The sequence below is a fragment of the Protopterus annectens genome, chromosome 3.part1 (genome assembly GCF_019279795.1).
Source record: "Protopterus annectens isolate FY-2018-M chromosome 3.part1, PAN1.0, whole genome shotgun sequence".
Classification (NCBI taxonomy): domain Eukaryota; kingdom Metazoa; phylum Chordata; order Ceratodontiformes; family Protopteridae; genus Protopterus; species Protopterus annectens.
Genome location: NC_056732.1, coordinates 734,049,210 through 734,070,785, shown reverse-complemented (window position 1 = coordinate 734,070,785; position 21,576 = coordinate 734,049,210). Strand labels below are relative to the sequence as shown.

Here is a 21,576-nt window from a genome sequence, read left to right as displayed (position 1 = left end):
TGGTTAGAAAAACATTTTATATAGCCCACCTAATCATGAAGGGATTCACATCTAGATCAGGGGAGGTCATTGTGCCTCTTTACTCATCCCTCATCAGGCCCATAATTGAGTACAATGACCCTTTTAGGATGTACCTTACCAGACACCTGCAGCAACTGGAAAGACCCCAAAAGTACCTCACCAAGAGGATCAAAGGGCTCAAACAGATGCCATATGCTGCCCGGTTAAAGAAACTCCAGCTCTACTCAGTGGCATACCGCCTGTTCAGAGGCGATCTGTGCCTGACGTATAAAGCCATGTCCAACCCGGAATTAATGGACATGCTGCACCTCAGAAAATCCAAATCCCATCGAGCTACTCGCTCGAGAGACTTGAACCTCAACACTGAATTAAATAGGACATGCTGGAGGGACAGATTCATAACCCAGAGGCTCCCTTCACTCTGGAATAAAATCCCAGTCCAGGTTAGGCAGTGTCCCTCATTGACTCTCTTCAAGAGGAATCTTGATGAGTGGATGGGAGATCGTAGATTTACCCTGGGTATCACTTCTGTGTCACTGTTAGACAGAGGTACAGTATACTAACCTCGAAAAAGGGCATAGCAAAATAAATTTAAAATGGGTGGCGAAAGCCAAACACATTCTGGCTAGGCTTATAAATGCCCTAGGGCAGATAGCCTAGTATGAACCTATGAACCTATGAACCTATTACATATAATATGATCTGACTAAGCAAATCCTGAACTATCATGTAAATGGGGTTGTTTCATGGTGCATGAAGATGAATCACAGAACAAATCAAAAAGATCACTACAACAACGTAGCTAACAAAATGCTTCAGTACAGCACAAACATGTTATGGTGTTCTTAATTACTCCTGTTCAGCACAGTCTTTACTAGCTGACAGAACAATTTAGAATTATTTTAAGGTTTTGGTGTTGGTGTACTTGTCTATGCATGACTTGAGTTAGTGGTACTGAATACTCCAACTAGGTTTCTGCACTCATCCAAATCAGGGGCTTCTCCTGGCTCTACAGTTGCACTGATGTTCATTTATGTGCATATCAGATACTCCACCAATGGAATCTACTACCTTAGTGGCTTCAGGAGTATTCTTCATTGGTTAGTTTTCACAGATCACTCAAAATTTATCATTTTGATGTTACATATTAAGGGGTCAGGAGATACATGGTGACTGGTTTCCTGTTGTTTCTTCCTGTTCACATTCATTTTGATTGTTTTACACACTTTGTTCTTGATTATTATTTCTATGTGTTAATCTTACCTTGTATTTCATATTTTGTGGATTAAACACCTAAATAAGATCAAAACTGAAGTGATAGTCTACTTTTACAACAGTGTTTCTTGGAAAGTCTAGAGTTAGTTGATTGCTATTTTTTTCTCAGCTCTTCGGAGCTGATATTCTTTTATTTTACTGCAAAAACATGTGGTTTGACCCACTGCTATATAAAACAAACTAATCTACTATAGTCTACCACAAGAACTGAATTCTAATTTTGAAATTACAGAAAATAAAGTTCTGTGGCATCTCATCTGATTGCCACCATACTTGATTCCCTGATCCTTTTGGATTCAGGCCCGGTAAGTGAGATGGTGTACTGAAAGTAAGAGAGACACAATTAAGAAAAATATGCCACCATACTGATTCCCTGATCCTTTTGGATTCAGGCCCAGTAAGTGGGATGGTGTACTGAAAGTAAGAGAGACACAATTAAGAAAAATAAATGACTCTGGTTGGACACTTGTCTTATAGCTCTTCAGCAAAAAAGCAGTTCAGGTTTCACCTTTTGTACAGATGATGACTTCCAATACTTCAGATGGAAAAATAAATCAAATGCATGTATAGGTTTTTAAAATATGTGTGACTCTGGAGGAATATATAAAGTCAAATGACAAAAGGCTAGAAAAATAGAAGTTTTAAGAATCAGAGACAATAAAGCTGCAGAAATCAAGGGTTCGGTTGAAGGAAAGACAGGCTGAGTATGAGGCTTCTCAAGAAAAACTGTTTGAAAAAATAAAAGACAGGGCACACAGAAAAAAACTGAGAACCACATATTTTTGGTATGTCAGACAAACCAGAAATAATATATTGCTTTATTTTTATGAAACTACAGATAAGCAACTGAACTGGTATACTAAAGCAGGATTTATTAATTGAAAGGGCACATCATGTGTATGAACCAATTCTGGCCACAATAAAGCAGCCAAGACCTATATATTAGTAAATATCCAGTCATACCAGCAAAAGAGATGCTCCTAACAAAATTGTGTCAGAAGGGAAAACATTAAATTTGAAATATCAAAGTGTTTGTGCAAAATGACTATTCACTGTACAACATGCAGAAGTGATGTGAGTTTACCATTACAAACAGGGAATGGTGACAGCCAGGCCTGACACTCAAGTTGCTATATATAGCTGTATTCCTTTTCCTAGAGGATCAGAGACATTTTCAGACACAGAACAAGCTAATGAAGAAATAAAAATGTTTATCCAACAAAGAGTTTGTCGGCAAACTGAACAGGACTCTGTTCCTATTTTTTTGACAATACCAAAACCCATAGAAAGAACTTGCCAGTGAAACCCTTTCCATTGCTCATAAGGAACATGTTTGAGTGATAGAAAAAGGATTTGGAGCTGAATAGAAAAATCAGGAAGTACCTTGGACTTGAACAGGAGCTTAGTGTTGGGCAGTTAGGAAGATCAGCAGTAAAGTGAACTTAGGAAATAAAATAATTGTAAAGCACTATTTCCAAAAGATGCAGTTTAGATATGAGCATTGTGCTTCTTCAAGAAGAAGTAGCTTAAACAATTGGAAGTTTTATGTTAAATTGGTGAGATAACTCTGAACCATAATTCCCACAGTCATTTATGTTTAGAATTATAATGAAGGGACAAGAAATGCCACTGTAAGCAAAAAAAATTATTTTGTTCTTAGTAATATATGTATAATAACTTTCCTGAAGTAAACCACATGATATAATGTATAATACTTTTAAATGTGAGGGAGACAGAGTTTTATAAGTAACTGCTATTCATTCTAATGATATTACAGTAAGAAATTAATTTTTCTTAACAGTAACGTATCCAGGTTTTATACTGTAAAAAGGTAAACGCTGGATGTAAGCAATATAATATTGTGATCTTGGGCTTCTAGGGGATGTAAAATGTATTGATCATATTGTATGTGTGTCAAAATATAATAATGCCCTCTATTATTATACAGGTGTAAGTAGACTAATGCAAACAAGGACATTTGTTTAAGCAAACAGGATAGAAACTGGAAAGTATGGAAAGTATTAGCTTTCCAGCATTTCCAAAGAGCTGTTTCTTACATTCATAAAGCTATTAGCTATTTTATTTCATCAGCAGATGTCTGCAGTTGGAGATGGTGAGTCTACATATTCAGATAATTAATCTGGAAATGACTGAACAAAGTGTTTTGATTCATTTGTATGAGAAACACTCTAATTAGTAATTATGGTGGAATTGGCAAGCAGTTCAGTGAACATAAAAGAAGTCTGACACTAAGATAAGTGAATACCTTTGTAAGTATTTTCTTCTCCAGCAGCCTCAGTACTTTAGTATTAAATTTAACAGTGCAAAATTCAGTTTATTTCAGGGGAGGCAATCCGCTTTTTCTTAAGGCTAAAAAGTTAGTTAACTGAGAGCATACATACATTTTTCACATCTATAAGTGAAACAGAGATAGCACAAGAACAAATGGCAACACCCAGATCTGCTCCGAGTTACAGCACAACAGCACGAAAATTACAGAACCAACTGATATTGCCAACATCCTGGCAGATAGGTTCATTGCTAACCTTACCCCCCTCTCACCCCCCTAAAGGGCCCATATCTATACAGGAAGAATTCAGAGTCCCTGTAATCACATCTATGCAGGTAAAAGCTGCACTCTCTGAAACCAAAAACACAGCATCCATGGGACTGGACAACATCCCAGGCTGCGTTTTACACGAACTTCAGAATGAACTGACTCCCCACCTAAGCGCCATGTTCAGTCATAGTCTCACGTCAGGCTTTGTGCCCACTGAATGGCACACAGCAATCCCACTCCACAAAGGGGGAGCCACCACTGATCCTGGGAACTATCGCCCTATTAGCCTGATGAGCCTGGTCTGCAAGACCATGGAATGTATCATCATGGAACACATAAACAAAGACATTGGTAACCTCCAAAATCTGGACCCCACACAGTTCGGGTTTGTAAAAGGCAGATCATGCCTTCTGAACCTGACTGACATCTTTGAGGTAGTCACCAAAGCCGTAGACGAGGGTAAGGTGGTTCACACAGCCTATCTTGACCTCGCCAAGGCATTTGACACCATCCCCCATTCTGGAATTATCACTAAATTCACTATACTAGGTATGAATCCCTACGTCACAAGATGGGTTGCTAACTGGCTCACTAAAAGTTGCAGACTCCATATTTGACTTCAAGCCAGTGACAAGTGGAGTACCACAGGGTTCAGTCCTGAGACCTCTCCTGTTCAGTATCTACTTCTCTGAAGTACAGGCTAACACAGAAGGCCTCTGGCTAATGAAGTTCACAGATGACTGCAAACTAGGAGCCATAGTTGAGTCCCCAAATGATGTGGACATCCTACAGAAGGGCCTCACTGAGACAGATGCCTGGTGTCAGAGGCATGGCCTCAAGCTCAATGCCAAAAAGTGCATTGTCATCCCCTTTGGTAAAAACTCTGTACCCATGAACTACCACATAAATAGCAGTCTACTTAACACCAAATATGTGATAAGAGACCTTGGGACCCAGGTGGACAGTAGTCTATCCTTTGATAATCACATCGCCCCAGTAGTCAGGAAGTCCTTCTATGTGGCACACCTCAACACAAAATGGTTCTCATCCAGGAAAAAAGAGGTCATTGTTCCCCTCTACTCGGCACTCATTATACCCATTATACAATGTCACAAGACATCTGCAGCAGCTGGAAATACCACAGATGTACCTCACAAAGAGGATTACTGGCCTCAAACAGATGCCCTACACTGAACATCTCAAAAAACTCCAGCTTTACTCTGTAGCATATTGCCTACTCCAAGGAGATCTCTACCTAACATATAAAGCTATATTAAACCCAGAGCTGTTGGACATGCTACACCTTAAGAAATCCCAATTCCTCCGAGCTACACGCTCTAGGGATGTAAACCTTGTCACCACAATAAAGAGGGCATGCTGGAGGGATAGATTCTTGTCCCAGAGACTTCCTATACTCTGGAACAAGCTACCCATCTATGTCAAGCAAAGTTCCTTATTAGCACTCTTCAAGAAAAATCTTGATGAGTGGACGGGAAATAGGAAATACACCCCGGGGATAACTTATTTGACTCTGCTTGACAGGGGCACAGGAAATTAACTTTCTTGGGTGGCATAAGCCAGGGAACCTTGTTTTCTAGGCTTACTTAGGCCCTTGAGCCGATAGCCTGGTACCTACCTATGAAACTGTATCTGTGTAAGAGAGAACACAAGCTAGCTCTAGCATGTGCTTCCAACATGGTATAACTTAAGTTTAGAATGGTAGAGCCTATGGGTGTAGCTATCTGTTTGGGACAGCTATCCCTATATGGAGGGGTATCTTACCCTTTCAAAAACTGCATATAGTTTGTATATTTGCTGAGTTAAAAAGATTTGGGGGTTGAAATATATTTTTTGTTTGTTTCTTGAGAGTTTTTAATGGAAAAATGTCTGAAAATGTAACGGGTTCAAACAAAAACAAGAAGTAGCAACTGCATCCAAGATCTGCTTGCCAAGCATTAGTGTATATGTGGAAGCTGCAAGTTGGAAACATATTCTAAAAAAACTATCTTATAAATAATGTGACAGCAATATTTTTTTTATCAGAATGCCTGCCTTACTATTTTTAATATGGAATGTAAATGGTACTGCAGATATAGACAAAAAAAGTATTGAATTATATTAAGAACTGCAGGGTGCAAAGAGTAATATTACTAGAGACATGATATAAATGAGTATTTGTATTTGGCAAAGAAAGGATTTAGAACTGACATTCAGCAGGGTATCAGGGACAAAGGAAATGAGGAGTAATAGTACTGAATGTAAGAGGGGCTCCAATAGTGATAGAAGAGGAAAGCAAAGACAATAATGGTGGTTTTAAGGTAAAGGGGATTAGTGGCAGGGAATGAGGGTTACACTTGCATGCATTTATATTCCCCCTAAAACTGTTGTTATGGAGCTTAAGATAATTTTGGGAGAAACAACTCGTTTTCAGAAAAGAATATTAGTAGTCCGTAGAGATTGGAACTTGATTTGCAATAGTGAGGATGTACTGGGGAACCTAGAAAGGAAAATATAACAAAATGAGTAGATCTCTGAAGAAATATATAAGAATATTTACAATGGAAGATGTGAATTTAGTAGCAGGAACTCAGACAGAATTTATATATTATTTCAGAAGATTTAATAAAAGGCTAAACTTGATAGAAATTATATTTCACTATAGCATGAATATTTAATTGAAAGCATTGAAATACATCCAGTGATTCTTTCAAATCAGCAAATAGTCAGATAAAGTTAATGAAGCAAAATAAGACACTGGCACTTCAACTCCAGAAACTCTCAGCAAAGCAATTTGGGTAACAGAAAGTAGAAATAATTGTTGCCAGACATAGTGAGCCTATGATAATAAAAATAACCAGAATTCCTACAGAGGTTTTAGAGACATTTTGGAAAGTCTTTGAAAATTTGGATAAACCCGAGTAATGGGAAACCAAGAAAAGGCACAAACTGAAACTTACTGAGATTGGAAGGGAGAGAGAAAATCAGAGAGTTGTATAATCAATCAACAGGAATGTCTCCAGGAACAGATAATATTTCTGAGAAAAGTTGCAAGTTAGAAAATAAGAAAGTGATAAATGTCTGGAAGATTGTGTTCAACAATAATTTAAGGGTGATGACCAGCATCTTGAAAGAAAGTTGTTGTGGCAGTGTTACCTGAAGAGCATAAAGTCCCTTCAGAACCAGCTTAATATGGACCGATTTCAATTTTAAGTCATGCGTGTAAAGTATTTATGACTATATTACCCAGCAAAATGACAGAGGTGTTGCCGAGAGGAGAAGCAAACATTTGACAATATTAACAGAACAGTAATGATCCAGAGTGATGCAGAGTGTATGAATATGCCACTGTGAAAAAACACAACAGAAAGAATTCCGTAGAGTCAGCTAGGACTTTATGAGTATGTTAGTGGCAGCATTTGCATTTCCTGATAAAATAATAGGGTTAATAAAGCAATATATTAAGTGTTGGAGGCAAACATTAAGTGGAAGAGTTTCATTCTGACAAGCTGTGTTTTTATCCATTTTGCTATTTGCATTATAATTAGAATCATTAGCAAAGAAAATTGGCTCACAAATTCAAGGATATAGGTGGCATGGTAATCAAGAAAGGCTATCTTTATTGCAGATGATATTATCTTGTACTGGATAGATCCAGAAAAGGACATTTTGGTTTTGTGGAACATTTTGAGATATAAAATAAACAAGACCAAACAAAGGCTATAGTGGTAAACTGTGTATCTACATACGAATTGCATCATCAATACACATATCTATGGGGAATAATATAATGAAGTATTTAGGAGTATGGTATAAAATGATTCTTTTATGACTACTGTATGTGGAATGAGACAAAACAAAAGATAATCCAAAAACTGAGAAGCTGGAAGCCCTTGATTGTGGATATGGATAGTAAGGTATAAGCAGTAAAGATGTTTTTTTATCCCTTTAGTTTTATACACAAGTCAGACATATTTTTATCAACTAGAGAAGAAGTTGTGGATGATAATGAATAAGGAGTTGAAGGAATTTATTTGGGAGAGGACAGAGCAAGAGATAATTGTGATAGACTAATTCTCCCCATAGAACAAGGTGGTTTAGGATTACCTGATTTGAAGGGATACTTTAGAACTGTGCAGTTAAGGCTAAGATATATAACTGAAGCAGAAAGTTATAAATCAAACTGGAAAGAAATGATGATAAAATAGGAGGGTGGATCAAGAAATAAGGAGAGAGTTGGGTTTGCATGCAAGCAATACCTTAAAGAGAATAATACCAACCATACAGAATATTACATTTATAATGTAGCTATAAGTATTCTAAAATCTAAGCTAACATGGTTATGGGGATATATAGTTTTTCCAATAGGGATGACTGCAAGAAGGGGTACAGAAAATAGGCAAGAGAGGGCTGGAATTTACTGGAGAAAATTAACAAAGAAGCCAAGGTTTGCTGAACAAATAACTAGAGAAGAGAAACGTAAGAAATGATGAGGCCAAGCAGATATTTGGTTTGCAGGTTACAGACTGCCTTCCCTACCAGAGATGGATAATAGAGTATAGGCGAAGAAAACTAGATCGGGGAGTGCTAACTGAAAAAAAACATATCTTTTTGAGTTTTTAGTTGAGTATATAACAGAAGCTGTTGTTAAAAAAGGAATAATTAGATGAACACATAAAATATTGCATGATAACTATAAAAATCAATCAGAAGAGGTTAGAAAAGATTGGAAAGAGAGACTGGAAAGACAGTTTACAAAGGAATAGTGGGAGAACATCTGTTTAGTTCTCAAGTATGCAGCAAAGTCCAGATGTTTTAAGATGTTTGCATAAGTATTTTACACTCCTAGTACCTTCAGAGAATTTTTCCTCAGGTAGATAACAAATGCTGGCAGCATGAAGAGAAAGAAAGGGGTAACTGGGGACATGTTTTTTTGGGAACGTAGCTCGGCAGATTTTAAAAAAATTCTCTGCAGAGTACTTTTTTAAGAATGCTGGAAGAGTAAATGACTGTAACAAATAAAGTGACTCTTTTCAATTGGGCTTGGAATTGCCTGGACATAAGAAGGCTTTACTAAGTTTTACGCTATTGGCTGCCAAATAATCAAGTACTAGGAAAATGAAATTAAAATCTAAACCAACTGAATATTGTAGAAGAGATAAACAAACTGGATGTGGGATCTTTAGAAAATGTGTAAATTGCCAAGAATAAATGGAATTTATGGAAACAAAGCATGCACAATAACGTTCAAGAGGATGGGTGAAATTTAAGGGAAGCAGGAACTGAACAATTTATGTAATGTTGGAGTGGATAAAAATTGTTCAGAAGAAAATATATATGTATGGTATATGAAAATAGTAATAGAAGTGTTATAATTTGTGCTCTTTTCTATCACTGTATGTTTACCTGTGTCACTATTTTAAAATGCCATGTTTAACAAAGATGTAAAAAAACTAAGTACACTAACTTCTAGCAAGCTTCAGAGTGGACACACTGTAATAAGTGTTGATTAATACAGTTCTCGAGTATCTGGATGTAAGTAATGTGAATCTTATTTGATTATTTTGTGACTCTTTTCCATCAAAAATTAAGGCTAATTTGGTTCTTATTGCATAAGAAATCTGCAGTGATCGATCCCATTATCATTGAAGTACCACAGTTCTTCTTTTATTAGGGTGCAGAGATAAAGCTGTACACGTGCAAAGCTTGCAGATTCTGTATCACTATACTGCTCATTGCATCTGTAACTACCCAGCAGTAAGTAGTAAACAATACAAATAACTTGTAACTAAAACTTTCAGACTTCACAGAATGAGTCATACGTTCAAGGCTGCTCTTTCCATCATGGCTTTTCTCCAGCAATAGGCGTATTTGGCACAAATGGACTGGACATTGATGACAACATCATATACTTTACTGTTGGTGAAGGTAATTATCCTCTTTGTGCTGCAGTTTCTTTCAGAAGTGACTGATTGTTTACTTCTTACTTCAACATTTTTTATAGCTGATTATGTAAGATGGGCCGCTGTTGTAGTGTTTAGCCCTCTACCTGATATGCCAGTGACCCAGCAATAAGAAAAGGTATGGGCTCCTGGTGGTGCTTCTGTTAAAGGAAGGCAAGAAGTGTGTTGCGGCAATGAGGGTGTGTGTGTGTGTGTGTGTGTGTGTGTGTGTGTGTGTGTGTGTGTGTGTGTGTGTGTGTGCGTGTGCGTGTGCGTGTGTGTGTGTGTGTGTGTGTGTGTGTGTGTGTGTGTACTCACTTGCATGTGTCTCTATTAAGCAGTGGTGGAGATGAGTAAAAGCTGCATCACTGCATGCCTCGTCTTCATCGTCTTACTGTTATAGGTGGTGCACATGACACTGCAGACCACAGCTACACTCCCTTGTGGAAGGGAATCCGCCATCTGCAGATACGTAGAGCACTGATTCATGTTAATATTACTGCATGTCTGCAGAACTTGTTACACACAAGGATCACTAAACAGGAAAATGGATATAGAAATCATAAATGAATACAGGTCTAACTACTACACAGTAGGAGTTTGAAAATCTGTATGTAGCAGTATATGATAACAGGGATCTGGCATCCATTCTTGTATCTGTGTCACTTTTCTTTTCCCCTATCTTGCAGCTCCTGTTATATCTACCCTTTTTATTTTGTCCAGGCATCATTATATCAGGAAGTGAGAATCGGGCACGTGGAAATCTGGTGGTTTTGGCAGTCTGGCCTGGAACATATAATGGAAGATTAGAGACATTCAATCCTCTCTGGCACGCTGCAATTATGGTAATATTCAAAAGTTTTTTTTAAGCCCAGCTGAAAAAGTAAAAATCCTAAATAACCCTGCATAATGATGTTATAATCTGTAGATCATCTCCATGAAAATGAAGTTGGTAATATCTGCGTTCCAAGTCAAAATGGCTTAAGAAGCAGGCAGCTTGTGTGTTTGATCTGCTTTGGTCTGAAACTGTAAACTGCACTTCACTTTTAGAAACATAGCAAGATGTCCCTGGTTCCAGAATTTGGAGTTTTAAATTTTTCTATGTATTTTCAACCAGATATAACCTACTAAATAGAAGTGCCTGTTTACACAGTGTTATGAGTTATGGTCTAGATAAGTGATGTGTAGTTAGTCACAAAATACTGCAAGCAGTGACTGTAAAAATCAAATCAAGGCCTAGAAGGTATAGTTAATTTCAATCTAGTGATGTAACGCACTCTGTCTAAATTTGAAAACAGTTAGTAGGTTACAAGTAACAAGGACATGTAACACCCTCTGTATCAAACAGTTGTGTCACTTCCAAATCTGCAATAGCGTATACCAGGCAGAATCAAATGGGGTCAGTGCAGTTAGGACCCTGGAATTTCCCCAAGGTGCAATAGCACCACAATAGCTATAATAAGTTTGGGAGTACAGTGGGAAGAGCTCCATCCTGTGGAGAATTTAGAGGGCTTGCCCTCTCAAGAAACTTATTGTTGAGACATTAATCAAAAAAAACATTACAAAATAGTTTTTAATCTGCATAGCTGGTGGAGAAGCTTTTGCTCAACTGTCTTTCAACCTCCTTAAATCCCTTAACCCTATGTCACTAGATGCATTGCAAACTGGCTCAAGGACAGAACCCACATGGTTAGAATTGCTGGAGCCATGTCAGACTCCAAACCAGTTACAAGTGGTGTCCCACAAGGCTCAGTCCTGGGACCTCTCTTGTTCGGTATGTATTTCTTTATGTACAGGCCAACACGGAAGGACTGTGGTTGACCAAGTTCACAGATGACTGCAAACTGGGCACCATAATCAACTCTCCAGCTGACACAAGCATCCTCCAAAAGGGCCTCATAGAAACAGACAACTGGTGCCAGAGCCATGGCCTCAAGCTAAATGTCAAAAGTGTATAGTCATCCCCTTTGGCAAAAACAGTGCCTACAAATTACCACATAGGTGGTAATTCAATGTACAGAAGAAGTAATTAGGGACCTGGGACTCAAGTTGACAGCAATCTCTCATTTGACAACCACGTGGCCAAAGTGGTTAGAAAAACATTTTATATAGCCCACCTAATCATGAAGGGATTCACATCTAGATCAGGGGAGGTCATTGTGCCTCTTTACTCATCCCTCATCAGGCCCATAATTGAGTACAATGACCTTTAGGATGTACCTTACCAGACACCTGCAGCAACTGGAAAGACCCCAAAAGTACCTCACCAAGAGGATCAAAGGGCTCAAACAGATGCCATATGCTGCCCGGTTAAAGAAACTCCAGCTCTACTCAGTGGCATACCGCCTGCTCAGAGGCGATCTGTGCCTGACGATAGCCATGTCCAACCCGAATTAATGGACATGTTGCACTCAGAAAATCCAAATCCCATCGAGCTACTCGCTCGAGAGACTTGAACCTCAACACTGAATTAAATAGGACATGCTGGAGGGACAGATTCATAACCCAGAGGCTCCCTTCACTCTGGAATAAAATCCCAGTCCAGGTTAGGCAGTGTCCTCATTGACTCTCTTCAAGAGGAATCTTGATGAGTGGATGGGAGATCGTAGATTTACCCTGGGTATCACTTCTGTGTCACTGTTAGACAGAGGTACAGTATACTAACCTCGAAAAAGGGCATAGCAAAATAAATTTAAAATGGGTATGTAAAGCCAAACACATTCTGGCTAGGGCTTATAAATGCCCTAGGGCAGATAGCCTAGTATGAACCTATGAACCTATGAACCTATTACATATAATATGATCTGACTAAGCAAATCCTGAACTATCATGTAAATGGGGTTGTTTCATGGTGCATGAAGATGAATCACAGAACAAATCAAAAAGATCACTACAACAACGTAGCTAACAAAATGCTTCAGTACAGCACAAACATGTTATGGTGTTCTTAATTACTCCTGTTCAGCACAGTCTTTACTAGCTGACAGAACAATTTAGAATTATTTTAAGGTTTTGGTGTTGGTGTACTTGTCTATGCATGACTTGAGTTAGTGGTACTGAATACCCAACTAGGTTTCTGCACTCATCCAAATCAGGGGCTTCTCCTGGCTCTACAGTTGCACTGATGTTCATTTATGTGCATATCAGATACTCCACCAATGGAATCTACTACCTTAGTGGCTTCAGGAGTATTCTTCATTGGTTAGTTTTCACAGATCACTCAAAATTTATCATTTTGATGTTACATATTAAGGGGTCAGGAGATACATGGTGACTGGTTTCCTGTTGTTTCTTCCTGTTCACATTCATTTTGATTGTTTTACACACTTTGTTCTTGATTATTATTTCTATGTGTTAATCTTACCTTGTATTTCATATTTTGTGGATTAAACACCTAAATAAGATCAAACTGAAGTGATAGTCTACTTTTACAACAGTGTTTCTTGGAAAGTCTAGAGTTAGTTGATTGCTATTTTTTTCTCAGCTCTTGGCAGCTGATATTCTTTTATTTTAGTGAAAAAACATGTGGTTTGACCCACTGCTATATAAAACAAACTAATCTACTATAGTTCACCACAAGAACTGAATTCTAATTTTGAAATTACAGAAAATAAAGTTCTGTGGCATCTCATCTGATTGCCACCATACTTGATTCCCTGATCCTTTTGGATTCAGGCCCGGTAAGTGAGATGGTGTACTGAAAGTAAGAGAGACACAATTAAGAAAAATATGCCACCATACTGATTCCCTGATCCTTTTGGATTCAGGCCCAGTAAGTGGGATGGTGTACTGAAAGTAAGAGAGACACAATTAAGAAAAATAAATGACTCTGGTTGGACACTTGTCTTATAGCTCTTCAGCAAAAAAGCAGTTCAGGTTTCACCTTTTGTACAGATGATGACTTCCAATACTTCAGATGGAAAAATAAATCAAATGCATGTATAGGTTTTTAAAATATGTGTGACTCTGGAGGAATATATAAAGTCAAATGACAAAAGGCTAGAAAAATAGAAGTTTTAAGAATCAGAGACAATAAAGCTGCAGAAATCAAGGGTTCGGTTGAAGGAAAGACAGGCTGAGTATGAGGCTTCTCAAGAAAAACTGTTTGAAAAAATAAAAGACAGGGCACACAGAAAAAAACTGAGAACCACATATTTTTGGTATGTCAGACAAACCAGAAATAATATATTGCTTTATTTTTATGAAACTACAGATAAGCAACTGAACTGGTATACTAAAGCAGGATTTATTAATTGAAAGGGCACATCATGTGTATGAACCAATTCTGGCCACAATAAAGCAGCCAAGACCTATATATTAGTAAATATCCAGTCATACCAGCAAAAGAGATGCTCCTAACAAAATTGTGTCAGAAGGGAAAACATTAAATTTGAAATATCAAAGTGTTTGTGCAAAATGACTATTCACTGTACAACATGCAGAAGTGATGTGAGTTTACCATTACAAACAGGGAATGGTGACAGCCAGGCCTGACACTCAAGTTGCTATATATAGCTGTATTCCTTTTCCTAGAGGATCAGAGACATTTTCAGACACAGAACAAGCTAATGAAGAAATAAAAATGTTTATCCAACAAAGAGTTTGTCGGCAAACTGAACAGGACTCTGTTCCTATTTTTTTGACAATACCAAAACCCATAGAAAGAACTTGCCAGTGAAACCCTTTCCATTGCTCATAAGGAACATGTTTGAGTGATAGAAAAAGGATTTGGAGCTGAATAGAAAAATCAGGAAGTACCTTGGACTTGAACAGGAGCTTAGTGTTGGGCAGTTAGGAAGATCAGCAGTAAAGTGAACTTAGGAAATAAAATAATTGTAAAGCACTATTTCCAAAAGATGCAGTTTAGATATGAGCATTGTGCTTCTTCAAGAAGAAGTAGCTTAAACAATTGGAAGTTTTATGTTAAATTGGTGAGATAACTCTGAACCATAATTCCCACAGTCATTTATGTTTAGAATTATAATGAAGGGACAAGAAATGCCACTGTAAGCAAAAAAAATTATTTTGTTCTTAGTAATATATGTATAATAACTTTCCTGAAGTAAACCACATGATATAATGTATAATACTTTTAAATGTGAGGGAGACAGAGTTTTATAAGTAACTGCTATTCATTCTAATGATATTACAGTAAGAAATTAATTTTTCTTAACAGTAACGTATCCAGGTTTTATACTGTAAAAAGGTAAACGCTGGATGTAAGCAATATAATATTGTGATCTTGGGCTTCTAGGGGATGTAAAATGTATTGATCATATTGTATGTGTGTCAAAATATAATAATGCCCTCTATTATTATACAGGTGTAAGTAGACTAATGCAAACAAGGACATTTGTTTAAGCAAACAGGATAGAAACTGGAAAGTATGGAAAGTATTAGCTTTCCAGCATTTCCAAAGAGCTGTTTCTTACATTCATAAAGCTATTAGCTATTTTATTTCATCAGCAGATGTCTGCAGTTGGAGATGGTGAGTCTACATATTCAGATAATTAATCTGGAAATGACTGAACAAAGTGTTTTGATTCATTTGTATGAGAAACACTCTAATTAGTAATTATGGTGGAATTGGCAAGCAGTTCAGTGAACATAAAAGAAGTCTGACACTAAGATAAGTGAATACCTTTGTAAGTATTTTCTTCTCCAGCAGCCTCAGTACTTTAGTATTAAATTTAACAGTGCAAAATTCAGTTTATTTAAGGGTAGTCAATGCACTTTTTCTTAAGGCTAAAAGTTAGTTAACTGAGAGCATACATACATTTTTCACATCTATAAGTGAAACAGAGATAGCACAAGAACAAATGGCAACACCCAGATCTGCTCCGAGTTACAGCACAACAGCACGAAAATTACAGAACCAACTGATATTGCCAACATCCTGGCAGATAGGTTCATTGCTAACCTTACCCCCCTCTCACCCCCCTAAAGGGCCCATATCTATACAGGAAGAATTCAGAGTCCCTGTAATCACATCTATGCAGGTAAAAGCTGCACTCTCTGAAACCAAAAACACAGCATCCATGGGACTGGACAACATCCCAGGCTGCGTTTTACACGAACTTCAGAATGAACTGACTCCCACCCAAGCGCCATGTTCAGTCATAGTCTCACGTCAGGCTTTGTGCCCACTGAATGGCACACAGCAATCCCACTCCACAAAGGGGGAGCCACCACTGATCCTGGGAACTATCGCCCTATTAGCCTGATGAGCCTGGTCTGCAAGACCATGGAATGTATCATCATGGAACACATAAACAAAGACATTGGTAACCTCCAAAATCTGGACCCCACACAGTTCGGGTTTGTAAAAGGCAGATCATGCCTTCTGAACCTGACTGGACATCTTTGAGGTAGTCACCAAAGCCGTAGATCTAGGGTAAGGTGGTTCACACAGCCTATCTTGACCTCGCCAAGGCATTTGACACCATCCCCCATTCTGGAATTATCACTAAATTCACTATACTAGGTATGAATCCCTACGCCACAAGATGGGTTGCTAACTGGCTCACTAAAAGTTGCAGACTCCATATTTGACTTCAAGCCAGTGACAAGTGGAGTACCACAGGGTTCAGTCCTGAGACCTCTCCTGTTCAGTATCTACTTCTCTCTGAAGTACAGGCTAACACAGAAGGCCTCTGGCTAATGAAGTTCACAGATGACTGCAAACTAGGAGCCATAGTTGAGTCCCCAAATGATGTGGACATCCTACAGAAGGGCCTCACTGAGACAGATGCCTGGTGTCAGAGGCATGGCCTCAAGCTCAATGCCAAAAAGTGCATTGTCATCCCCTTTGGTAAAAACTCTGTACCCATGAACTACCACATAAATAGCAGTCTACTTAACACCAAATATGTGATAAGAGACCTTGGGACCCAGGTGGACAGTAGTCTATCCTTTGATAATCACATCGCCCCAGTAGTCAGGAAGTCCTTCTATGTGGCACACCTCAACACAAAATGGTTCTCATCCAGGAAAAAGAGGTCATTGTTCCCTCTACTGCACTCATTATACCCATTATACAATGTCACAAGACATCTGCAGCAGCTGGAAATACCACAGATGTACCTCACAAAGAGGATTACTGGCCTCAAACAGATGCCCTACACTGAACATCTCAAAACTCCAGCTTTACTCTGTAGCATATTGCCTACTCCAAGGAGATCTCTACCCAACATATAAAGCTATATTAAACCCAGAGCTGTTGGACATGGTACACCTAAAGAAATCCCAATTCCTCCGAGCTACACGCTCTAGGGACCTAAACATTGTCACCACAATAAAGAGGGCATGCTGGAGGGATAGATTCTTGTCCCAGAGACTTCCTATACTCTGGAACAAGCTACCCATCTATGTCAAGCAAAGTTCTTATTAGCACTCTTCAAGAAAAATCTTGATGAGTGGACGGGAAATAGGAAATACACCCCGGGGATAACTTATTTGACTCTGCTTGACAGGGGCACAGGAAATTAACTTTCTTGGGTGGCATAAGCCAGGGAACCTTGTTTTCTAGGCTTACTTAGGCCCTTGAGCCGATAGCCTGGTACCTACCTATGAAACTGTATCTGTGTAAGAGAGAACACAAGCTAGCTCTAGCATGTGCTTCCAACATGGTATAACTTAAGTTTAGAATGGTAGAGCCTATGGGTGTAGCTATCTGTTTGGGACAGCTATCCCTATATGGAGGGTATCTTACCCTTTCAAAACTGCATATAGTTTGTATATTTGCTGAGTTAAAAGATTTGGGGTTGAAATATATTTTTTGTTTGTTTCTTGAGAGTTTTTAATGGAAAAATGTCTGAAAATGTAACGGGTTCAAACAAAAACAAGAAGTAGCAACTGCATCCAAGATCTGCTTGCCAAGCATTAGTGTATATGTGGAAGCTGCAAGTTGGAAACATATTCTAAAAAAACTATCTTATAAATAATGTGACAGCAATATTTTTTTTATCAGAATGCCTGCCTTACTATTTTTAATATGGAATGTAAATGGTACTGCAGATATAGACAAAAAAAGTATTGAATTATATTAAGAACTGCAGGGTGCAAAGAGTAATATTACTAGAGACATGATATAAATGAGTATTTGTATTTGGCAAAGAAAGGATTTAAGAACTGACATTCAGCAGGGTATCAGGGACAAAGGAAATGAGGAGTAATAGTACTGAATGTAAGAGGGGCTCCAATAGTGATAGAAGAGGAAAGCAAAGACAATAATGGTGGTTTTAAGGTAAAGGGGATTAGTGGCAGGGAATGAGGGTTACACTTGCATGCATTTATATTCCCCCTAAAACTGTTGTTATGGAGCTTAAGATAATTTTGGGAGAAACAACTCGTTTTCAGAAAAGAATATTAGTAGTCCGTAGAGATTGGAACTTGATTTGCAATAGTGAGGATGTACTGGGGAACCTAGAAAGGAAAATATAACAAAATGAGTAGATCTCTGAAGAAATATATAAGAATATTTACAATGGAAGATGTGAATTTAGTAGCAGGAACTCAGACAGAATTTATATATTATTTCAGAAGATTTAATAAAAGGCTAAACTTGATAGAAATTATATTTCACTATAGCATGAATATTTAATTGAAAGCATTGAAATACATCCAGTGATTCTTTCAAATCAGCAAATAGTCAGATAAAGTTAATGAAGCAAAATAAGACACTGGCACTTCAACTCCAGAAACTCTCAGCAAAGCAATTTGGGTAACAGAAAGTAGAAATAATTGTTGCCAGACATAGTGAGCCTATGATAATAAAAATAACCAGAATTCTACAGAGGTTTTAGAGACATTTTGGAAAGTCTTTGAAAATTTGGATAAACCCGGTAATGGGAAACCAAGAAAAGGCACAAACTGAAACTTACTGAGATTGGAAGGGAGAGAGAAAATCAGAGAGTTGTATAATCAATCAACAGGAATGTCTCCAGGAACAGATAATATTTCTGAGAAAAGTTGCAAGTTAGAAAATAAGAAAGTGATAAATGTCTGGAAGATTGTGTTCAACAATAATTTAAGGGTGATGACCAGCATCTTGAAAGAAAGTTGTTGTGGCAGTGTTACCTGAAGAGCATAAAGTCCCTTCAGAACCAGCTTAATATGGACCGATTTCAATTTTAAGTCATGGTAAAGTATTTATGACTATATTACCCAGCAAAATGACAGAGGTGTTGCCAGAGGAGAAGCAAACATTTGACAATATTAACAGAACAGTAATGATCCAGAGTGATGCAGAGTGTATGAATATGCCACTGTGAAAACACAACAGAAAGAATTCCGTAGAGTCAGCTAGGACTTTATGAGTATGTTAGTGGCAGCATTTGCATTTCCTGATAAAATAATAGGGTTAATAAAGCAATATATTAAGTGTTGGAGGCAAACATTAAGTGGAAGAGTTTCATTCTGACAAGCTGTGTTTTTATCCATTTTGCTATTTGCATTATAATTAGAATCATTAGCAAAGAAAATTGGCTCACAAATTCAAGGATATAGGTGGCATGGTAATCAAGAAAGGCTATCTTTATTGCAGATGATATTATCTTGTACTGGATAGATCCAGAAAAGGACATTTTGGTTTTGTGGAACATTTTGAGATATAAAATAAACAAGACCAAACAAAGGCTATAGTGGTAAACTGTGTATCTACATACGAATTGCATCATCAATACACATATCTATGGGGGAATAATATAATGAAGTATTTAGGAGTATGGTATAAAATGATTCTTTTATGACTACTGTATGTGGAATGAGACAAAACAAAAGATAATCCAAAAACTGAGAAGCTGGAAGCCCTTGATTGTGGATATGGATAGTAAGGTATAAGCAGTAAAGATGTTTTTTTATCCCTTTAGTTTTATACACAAGTCAGACATATTTTTATCAACTAGAGAAGAAGTTGTGGATGATAATGAATAAGGAGTTGAAGGAATTTATTTGGGAGAGGACAGAGCAAGAGATAATTGTGATAGACTAATTCTCCCATAGAACAAGGTGGTTTAGGATTACCTGATTTGAAGGGATACTTTAGAACTGTGCAGTTAAGGCTAAGATATATAACTGAAGCAGAAAGTTATAAATCAAACTGGAAAGAAATGATGATAAAATAGGAGGGTGGATCAAGAAATAAGGAGAGAGTTGGGTTTGCATGCAAGCAATACCTTAAAGAGAATAATACCAACCATACAGAATATTACATTTATAATGTAGCTATAAGTATTCTAAAATCTAAGCTAACATGGTTATGGGGATATATAGTTTTTCCAATAGGGATGACTGCAAGAAGGGTACAGAAAATAGGCAAGAGAGGGCTGGAATTTACTGGAGAAAATTAACAAAGAAGCCAAGGTTTGCTGAACAAATAACTAGAGAAGAGAAACGTAAGAAATGATGAGGCCAAGCAGATATTTGGTTTGCAGGTTACAGACTGCCTTCCCTACCAGAGATGGATAATAGAGTATAGGCGAAGAAAACTAGATCGGGGAGTGCTAACTGAAAAAAAACATATCTTTTTGAGTTTTTAGTTGAGTATATAACAGAAGCTGTTGTTAAAAAAGGAATAATTAGATGAACACATAAAATATTGCATGATAACTATAAAAATCAATCAGAAGAGGTTAGAAAAGATTGGAAAGAGAGACTGGAAAGACAGTTTACAAAGGAATAGTGGGAGAACATCTGTTTAGTTCTCAAGTATGCAGCAAAGTCCAGATGTTTTAAGATGTTTGCATAAGTATTTTACACTCCTAGTACCTTCAGAGAATTTTTCCTCAGGTAGATAACAAATGCTGGCAGCATGAAGAGAAAGAAAGGGGTAACTGGGGACATGTTTTTTTGGGAACGTAACTCGGCAGATTTTAAAAAAATTCTCTGCAGAGTACTTTTTTAAGAATGCTGGAAGAGTAAATGACTGTAACAAATAAAGTGACTCTTTTCAATTGGGCTTGGAATTGCCTGGACATAAGAAGGCTTTACTAAGTTTTACGCTATTGGCTGCCAAATAATCAAGTACTAGGAAAATGAAATTAAAATCTAAACCAACTGAATATTGTAGAAGAGATAAACAAACTGGATGTGGGATCTTTAGAAAATGTGTAAATTGCCAAGAATAAATGGAATTTATGGAAACAAAGCATGCACAATAACGTTCAAGAGGATGGGTGAAATTTAAGGGAAGCAGGAACTGAACAATTTATGTAATGTTGGAGTGGATAAAAATTGTTCAGAAGAAAATATATATGTATGGTATATGAAAATAGTAATAGAAGTGTTATAATTTGTGCTCTTTTCTATCACTGTATGTTTACCTGTGTCACTATTTTAAAATGCCATGTTTAACAAAGATGTAAAAACTAAGTACACTAACTTCTAGCAAGCTTCAGAGTGGACACACTGTAATAAGTGTTGATTAATACAGTTCTCGAGTATCTGGATGTAAGTAATGTGAATCTTATTTGATTATTTTGTGACTCTTTTCCATCAAAAATTAAGGCTAATTTGGTTCTTATTGCATAAGAAATCTGCAGTGATCGATCCCATTATCATTGAAGTACCACAGTTCTTCTTTTATTAGGGTGCAGAGATAAAGCTGTACACGTGCAAAGCTTGCAGATTCTGTATCACTATACTGCTCATTGCATCTGTAACTACCCAGCAGTAAGTAGTAAACAATACAAATAACTTGTAACTAAAACTTTCAGACTTCACAGAATGAGTCATACGTTCAAGGCTGCTCTTTCCATCATGGCTTTTCTCCAGCAATAGGCA

General features: G+C 37.5%; 1 protein-coding gene across 1 annotated transcript in view; it reads left to right on the top strand.

The window, feature by feature from the left end:
- LOC122797719 (fibrocystin-L-like) overlaps positions 1-21,576 on the top strand; it is a 184,003-nt gene that overhangs the window by 143,629 nt on the left and 18,798 nt on the right. Inside the window, exons 9-10 of the mRNA XM_044066250.1 lie at positions 9,655-9,781; positions 10,519-10,640. Coding sequence (XP_043922185.1) covers positions 9,655-9,781; positions 10,519-10,640 — 249 coding nt within the window. The remainder of the gene's footprint in view (positions 1-9,654; positions 9,782-10,518; positions 10,641-21,576) is intronic.